General features: G+C 43.0%; 1 protein-coding gene across 15 annotated transcripts in view; it reads left to right on the top strand.

Moving 5' to 3' along the window:
* The first annotated feature begins 179 nt into the window (after positions 1 to 179).
* Positions 180 to 8,118, top strand: part of Mbtd1 (mbt domain containing 1) — a 60,206-nt gene continuing 52,267 nt past the window's right edge. For 4 of the 15 annotated variants that reach the window (XM_052197536.1, XM_052197531.1, XM_052197533.1 and 1 more), the window contains exons 1-2: positions 363 to 604; positions 1,235 to 1,295. Coding sequence is in view for 6 of the 15 variants with exons in the window: in XM_052197528.1 (XP_052053488.1) it covers positions 584 to 604 (21 nt within the window). In the remaining 9 variants the exon portion in view is untranslated. Of the gene's footprint in view, positions 314 to 362; positions 605 to 1,234; positions 1,296 to 4,929; positions 4,980 to 8,118 lie in introns of those variants that run through there. The other 11 variants (XM_052197542.1, XM_052197540.1, XM_052197543.1 and 8 more) reach the window with 8 other exon arrangements.

Raw genomic sequence — 8,118 nt, 5'->3', positions numbered from 1 at the left:
TCACTCCCACTCAGCTCTGCAGCCCCGCCCCGTGTGGGAGTTCCTCTGGGAAGGCCAATCTTCCGGGTGTAGGGGGAAGCGGCGTGACTGGAGTGGAAATTTTCCCAACACAACTTCTCGGAGGCAACACATTGGAAGGGACTCAGGAAGGCCAGAGTACAAATGAAAGTGGCTGAAAGAAACTTCTCTTCTGCTGATTCTGAGCCCCCGCATTTTACCGCGAGCCCTCATTACCTCATCGACCTCTGGTCTTGGTACGGTCCTTAGAGTACGGAGCCTGCAGAGGGTCCCACGCTGGAGGGGAGAGAGGAGGGTACGTGGGGAAGTGGGCCAATCGGGGCGCGGGTCACGGCGCAGGCGCGCTGGGGAGGGAGGGCTATGCTAATGTTGTTGATATCCTGGGGCCACCCGAGTTAAAGGGGGGAAATCCGGGGACTGCCACTGCTGCCACTGGCCCTGGCCCAGCCGGGGGTCCCCCCCTGTAGTCGCCGCAGTCCCGGGGAGAGGCACCCGCCCCCTGCTCGGGGGGGAGGGGGCGCCGCGGGCTCGGGGAGCACGGACGGCCCCTACCCATGAGGCCCTGATGGAAAACACAAAGGATCTGGTGAGAGCCGAGCGCAGCAGCCGCTTTGTGTGCCAGGTTGGGGGGGGGACGCCTGCAGCTGCCCGGCCCCCGGAACGCCGCAGCCCCGGGACCCCCGCTCGCGGGCCTGCTTCTCTATCCCACGCCCCCTCCATCTCCGGAGCTCCCCTCCCCCTACTGGCCGTTAAACGTTCAGGGGTTCCCCTCCCCCCTCAACCTGTGACTTAGGGTTCTCTCTTTCTACTCTTAGGGAGAAAAAAAAAACATGAGAAGAAAGTTTTTCCTCTGCTCCCTCCCCCCCAACCCCGTTTCTGCTTGAAGGGAAAGACTAAATAGGAGACTTTTCCTTTTCCTAAGCTGCCAAGGGTGGGACAGTGGTATCCTCCCCGCTCTAGGGGTGTGGGGTAGGAGCATACAGAGTTTCGGGGATTGGCAGGGGAAGGAGCCTACTATTTTGGAGCCAGTGCCGGGAGGCATTTTGCACGTGGAGGTGCTGATCCTGAAAGGGGGCGGGGTGGGCACGTGTGGGAGGGAGACGTGGGAGTGGTGTCGGGGAGTCGGCCGCCCAGGCTGCTACTTCAGGGTTCCAAGTCAGTGGGCTTCCATCGTCCTTACGTTCTCCTTTGTGAAAAAGAAATCCTAACGTTTCAGAGTCGGAAGAAACACTAGAAGTCACCCAAAGCAGCCGCCCCTGTCCAGCTTCTGACGAGTGGTAGGTAGTCTGACCTCTACTTAACCCTACATCCGTGGACCACGCACTGCAGCCTAGGAAAGCACCTTGGGTTTCTCTCGGTCTCTGATACTCACTTGCCTGCCCTTATTAGACCCTCAGTGTCATTCATGTCTTGTCCCGGTTACGTTGCTCCCTTTTTACTTCTCGAATTTGTTCTCACATCCTCCTCACCCACCCACTGCTCATTGGCCTATATTTTTTGTGCCAGGAAAGAACATCAGGGAAGTGGAGGAAGGGGGATGGGGAGAGTAAAGAGATGGTGGAGGCCAACCGAAAACTTTGCTGGGTTAGTATCGTGTGCTGCTTCCATGACTAAAGATGGTTGCTACTATTCCCTGGGAAGCTAGGGAACTGCCATGTGGGGTTTCATAACTGTTTCACAAGTATTCCTCCTTGAAATTTGGACATTTGTACACCATATCCTTGGTACTGGCGATGGACATAATTTGCCTTTCACCCAAATCACTTTTCCTAAGAACACCTAAAATTGGGCCTGGGGGAGGAATAATATTGAAACTGATAAATACAATACCTGAAAGACACATGATCAAAACTATTCGACTTGTGATATTTGCAAACCCATGCCCCCTCCAAAAGGAAGGCCCTTTCTCACAAATCCTTTTTGTAATGTTTATTTATTTATAGGATAGATCTGCTGCTGGGGGTGGGGGAGGTCAGAACAGGTGGAGGTAATCATCTTACCTTATGCCATGTGGGAACCAGGAATCAAACCCAGGTCATCAAGATTGGCAGCAGGCTCCTTTACCTACTGAGAGCCTGCTCGAGCCCATCCACCCCTCCCCCTACCTCAGCTCACCCGCCCCCCCACCGTGTGTGTGTGTGTGTGTGTGTGTGTAAAAATTCTGTCTTAAATCAGATTTGAAATGTTTATTACAGTTTAATGTTGCCTTTTGACTTTTTAATATCTTTTATCCCCCTTACATTAATATGCACCAGAGCTTAGCACTTAGTAGTTAACTTGCAAATATGTATATTGGCACCCACTGATGTGCTTAACTCCCAGTAGTAACTCCTGAGACTGGTAAAGCAAAAGTCTTCCTGTTCCCCATCTGTGGTAGAGGCTGTTGGTTTGCTCTTATGTGTTTCAGACTGTTTACCTCAACACCAAGGAGTGTTTAGAAAGAAAATAGCTGTTTTTTGCACCACCTCCTCTGAATAACAAATAGCTTCTATTTATATGGAATCCCATATTCAAGTATTGCAAATGCCTTGCAGATTAGAGCAGAAGCTGTCTCGAATAGTGACTGTTTGTACTGTCTTCTGGTGAGCCAGGGTTTCTAACCATTTTGTAACTTTCTGTGAACTGAAGCATCCATTTTCTCTCAGGTCTACTCATGAGTGTTTCACGTGGATTTGAATCCTAGCTGTGAAAAACTTACAGAGCTCTTTATGCATGTCTTCAAAGTCTGTTCCTGCAAACTTTAAACATGAACTGTCATGACATAATTTGACTGACTTTAAAAGTATTTGCATGCTAAACATACTAGACAGGAACGACTGGTTTTATTTCTAAAGAGGTCATTACTGTGTTTTATGGCTAGATATACATGGATCTTATTCTCAGTTTTCCCAGATATGCGGGTGTTCCTCTCATCTTTTTTGTAAATAAAAACAAAGCAAATTATTTTAAGTTGTGTTAAAATACAGCATTCAAACTCAGACAATTGCAGTTTATGAATAAAAACAGCATGTTAATGTCATAGCCATTAAATAACTAAATGACTGAAAGCCAAGACTGCTCAGGTGATCTGAATAAGTCAGCTGTTTTGACTTGCTCATTACTTCTTAGCCTTCCATCTTTACAATTGTATCCATCCACGTCTGTCTAGGCCAGACATAGTGGTGCGTGCCTCTAATCCCACCACCCAAGTGGCAGAGATACAGCTTTCTTGGACTATAGTAAAGCCCCCATTTGACAAAAACAACAGGAGATTTAACCTACCACATAAAATTCAAAGACAACAAGTTGTCTTTAGTCTTTGGGTTTCAAATACATGACCAATAAATGGATAAAGCCAAAAGATTTTAAGTAGTTCCATGCTTAGATTTATCTTCTGATAGGTCCTAATAGGGTATCTTTAAAGGTTCCAGATAGCTTTTATTTTTACTTAAAAATGCACGTTTTACTGGCCTGGAACTCACTGTGGTCATAGGCATGTACCGCCATATTCAACTTTTACAGTGGTAGGGATTGATTCTGGGGCTTGTGGATATTAGGTAATCTTATTAACTGACACTGCATCCCAGACAAGAGTTTACTGTTTCTTAATCTTTTTTTTTTTTTTTTTTTTTTAAGAATTCTCCTTTCCCTTTCAAGAATATAGTTTCTCTTTTGGCTTTTCCAGAAAGCATAATGAAGGGTGAAAAGGCTATATAAATCCACTTGAATAGACTGAGTGGAAGAAAGGGCTGCAATGATAGTTGGGGAGCACTGTCAGAAGAGGCTTGAGCTGCACTGCTGCCATTGTAGAGATCTGTGGCCTCGTTGGATGGTATCTGATTTTTCTCCGCATAGTTGAAGGATTGGTATAGAGTCAGTTGTCTAATAGAACTTTTGGCTGAACTGGAAATATCTGTTATCTATATGGAAGCCACCAGCCACAGTGGCTATTGAGCACTTAAAATGTAGCTAATGAGGGAGGCATTCAATATTTTATCATACTGTTTTTATTTGATGCCAATGTAAACAGTTGTATTTCTTCCAAATTTGGCGTGCGGGTATTGGTACAATGTAATCACTAGGTTCATCTCTTAAAGACTATAGTTTAAAATAACGCCTTTCCTAGAGGTGGTCATTATTCATTAGACCTACAGTAAGATCTGATAACCTGTTGGTCTAGTTTGGTTTCTCTGTCTCTTTGTCTCTTTTGTGTGTGTGTGTGTGTGTGAGAGAGAGAGAGAGAGAGAGAGAGAGAGAGTGTGTCAGTCTCACACACAAGTATGCATGTATGTAGAAGCCAAAGGTTGGCGTTGTATGTTTTTCTCTTACGTTATTATTCTCTTCTTACTTTGTAAGAAAGGCTCTCTCACTAAAGACCCCGGGGATCCGCCTGTCTCCCCTTCAGCAGCTGTGGGATTACAGACACCTACTGTTATTCCACCTTTATGTGGTGCAGGAGAATCTGAACTTGAGTCCTAGTACTTGGGCAGCAAGCACTCTACCATCTTCCCAATCTAGGGTTTGGTTTTTTTTTCTTACTTTTTTTTTTATTTATTTATTTTTTTAAGATAAAGTTCTCATTTCATTGCCCAGTCTGGCTTTGTACTCCACTTCCACATTACTGGAGTTGTGGTGTGTGACCAATCCCTGCCAAGAGGGTGCTTAATGTGTGTCCAAAGCATTTTCTTACCAAATCAGTTAAGGAAACACTGTTTGAGTTCCTTTCTGCTTTTCACTCTGATTTGAGTGTTAATTTAGAAGTTAGTGTAGTAAAAACAAGGCCTGAACAAAGTGGGCGAACTGGTTAGGCTCTAGCTCTGGCTCTGAATTCATTTGTTCATTTTATTCTTAAGGCAGGTTGCCTACCATATTAGAGCTTTGATCTCTTCATCTGAAATATGAGGTGAGAATCAAGTCTTACTCTTTTCATAGGGTTTCTGTAAGCCTCCACTCAGAGATGTGATGAGCACTGCAATTAAAAAGTGAGTAGCACTGTCAGGGTCTTCCCAGATGTCCTTTTCACTGTATAACTGCCACCCCATTATAAAGCTACTTATATATAATAGTTTATTTAAAGCATTGTGGCCCAATTATTTGACCCTACTTTGTAGCCTAGCCATAGAGCAGCCATACTAAGACTAGTAGATTTTTATATTTCTTGTGTTTGGCATTGTAACTTATAGGCTAATATCTATTACTTTGCTTTTGACTTTAAATGCCCGATTATGTTACACATGGGAGAAGTACCCCTTGTATACATATACCTAACTTAGTACTGGTTAGCTTCTATTCAGTAAATACATGACTTTTTATTCCATATTGATTGATTGATTTTGTGTTGTGCATGTGTGGGCTTGTGCACGCCACAGAAAGGATGAAGGTCAGAAGACAGCTTGCAGCCTTCCCAACATCCAGATCGCAGGCATTGAACTCAGACCTTCAGGCTTTGTGACAAGATGGAGTCCACAGAGATGTAGCAATGTAGCGCAATGATATTGCTTGTCTAACATTTGCAAGATTCTGGGTTCAATCCCTGACACACATACACAATTAAACAACAATAATAATCTTTAAGCCCTTTTAGGCCACTGTGTGTTTCCTAATTACTTGTAAGATGTCTTATCGCAGCCTTCCTTTGGAGTGAGTTTTCTTAGAAAAGAAGGAAAGTGAGACCAAAGTAATTGTGGCATCCAAATTGTAACACTGTTAGAACCAGAAATTGGACTCAAAAGTGTAGAAACTTGGACCTAGTCACTCATCAGACTGTGTATTTGATCCTGATGGTGAGTTGAGATAGAAACCAACAGGAGCTAAGTAGCTTTCTCTATCCTAAATCCAGCTGTCTCTTGATTTCTCATCTGAACTTTGTGATCTCACACAAGTTTAAGATTCAAAAAAAATAGCCACATGGTAATGGCTTATGCCTTTATTCCCAGAACTCAAGGCAGAGGCAGGCACATCTCTGAGTTTGAAGCCTGCCTGGTCTACACATCAAAGTTCCAAGAGAGCTAGGGCTACACAGAGAAACCCTATCTTTAGAAAAAAAAAAAATGAAGAAACATCCAGTGTCTTACATCCTTTCAAATAGTTATGTCTGGGTCAAGATTTAAATTTTATCCAGTTTATCAAAGATCTGCACTCTCCATATTCCAACTATTACTTTTTATCCATCTTGACTGACTGTTACGGTATCACAAGCTTGTGTTCAAACACCTTTATGTATATAGCAGCCTACATCCGTATTTTTCCCCTCTTCATCTCTTTGTGGTAGTCAGTGTCATCACTAGTAGAGTGGGCGCAGTAAGATTTTTCTGAATGTATATTCACATACCTTTTATTGTATTGTGTTGCTATATTATTTAGTAGTGATAGATAATGTTTATTTAGTATATAAGTTAAACTTTGCTCATAGGTATTTTTGTGTGGGGGTACACATTATCTACATAGGATTCACAACTATCTTTGGTTTCTACTATTCTATAGGGAGTCTTAGAAGAAATCCCCACATAAAGAGACATACCATATATGTTCACTGAAAACCTTGTACAAAAAATTTAATGACAATTATTCATAGTCAAGTCTAGATGGAGAACAGATAATCTGTAAACTTGGATAAAGTGGACAGTGCACAGTGTTAAAGGCAAGGGACCATTTGTATGTGTATAACAGATGGGTCTCAGATATGCTATGCTGAGTGAAAGAAATTAGGTGCAGAAATGTTCATAATTTCCAATCTTTTCCTTGAGATACCATCTCTGTATAACCTAAGATGACCTTGTAGTTTCAGTCTCTAGAATGCTGGGCTTACAGGTAGGTATACACAGCTCTAAGATCTAAAATTTTTAAGTTCAAAGTGACCTTCCCTGATCCAAAAATCTAAAATCTGAAGTGTTTGAAAACTCAGAACATTTTGAGCACCTTATGATAACTACCACATAGGTAGGAAATGTGACCACAGTGGGAACAGGTGCGGAAGCTAGAGGAGGTAGCTTGCCAGTCACGAGCACACTGTAGCTCTTTTACCTGGGTTTGAATCCCAGCGCCTCACAGGCCATCTGTCCTCCCAATTCCTGGGCATCCAACACCCTCTGGACTCTACAGACACCAGACACACATGTAGTGACATGTATAGACATACATTCAAGACATACATTCAAGCTATACACTCATGCTAATTTTCAAAAAGGGGGACCAGGCATGTACATATACATCCTTCCATAGAAGGCAGAAGCAGGAGGATCTGTGAGTTCAAGGCTACCCTGGTCTACATAAACAAATTCCGTGGCTACATAGTGAGACCTATCTCAAAAAAAGAGACACTGGCACAATTAAAATAAAATTACTTCCATGTAAAGCCAGGTGCATGGTGATATAGGGGGCTGTAACCAACACTAAGCTAAGGCAGGAGATTTCAAGTTCAGGTCGAACCTTAACTACGTAATGAGACTTTATCTTTAAAATGAAAAAAAGAAATTAACCTAGGTATTCACACCCAAATGCTAGGAAGATTGCCACAAGTACAGGGCCAGGCTGAACTACAGCATGAAACCATGTCTGAAGCAAATAATGTAAAAAAGCAGAGATAATAGAGCAGGCATGTAATCCCAGCTCTGCTAGAAACTGTAGCAGTTCAAAGAATCCCAGTGCCTGTCTGAGCTCAACATAAAGTTAAGACCTGCCTAGACAACTGAGTGAGACCCTCTATTATAATAGTAGAAGCCAGGCTTGATGACTCATACCTGCAGTCCCACCTTAGGAACTCTGAGACAAGAAAGAAGACTGCCACAAAATGGAAATGGCCTTGGTGAACTGGGCAGTGATGGTTCACGCCTTTAATCCCAGCACTTGGGAGGAAGAGCAGGCAGATTTCTGAGTTTGAGGCCAGCCTGATCTACAGAGTGAGTTCCAGGACAACCAGGGCTACAAAGAGAAACCCTGTCTGGAAAAACCAAAAAAAAAAAAAAAGAAAAGAAATGGCCATGGTGGGCTCAGAATGAAACTGTATCTCAATAGACAAAATATTTTTTTAAAATATAATAATACTTATTGTGTATATGATACATATATTAATTTTGGTGTGCTTAGATTTGGATCTCCTCAAGAAAATTGATTTTTTTTTAA

Source organism: Apodemus sylvaticus, chromosome 10 (genome assembly GCF_947179515.1).
Source record: "Apodemus sylvaticus chromosome 10, mApoSyl1.1, whole genome shotgun sequence".
NCBI lineage: Eukaryota > Metazoa > Chordata > Mammalia > Rodentia > Muridae > Apodemus > Apodemus sylvaticus.
The sequence above is the reverse complement of the archived record's forward strand: the minus strand, read 5'-3'. Positions and strand labels throughout refer to the sequence as shown.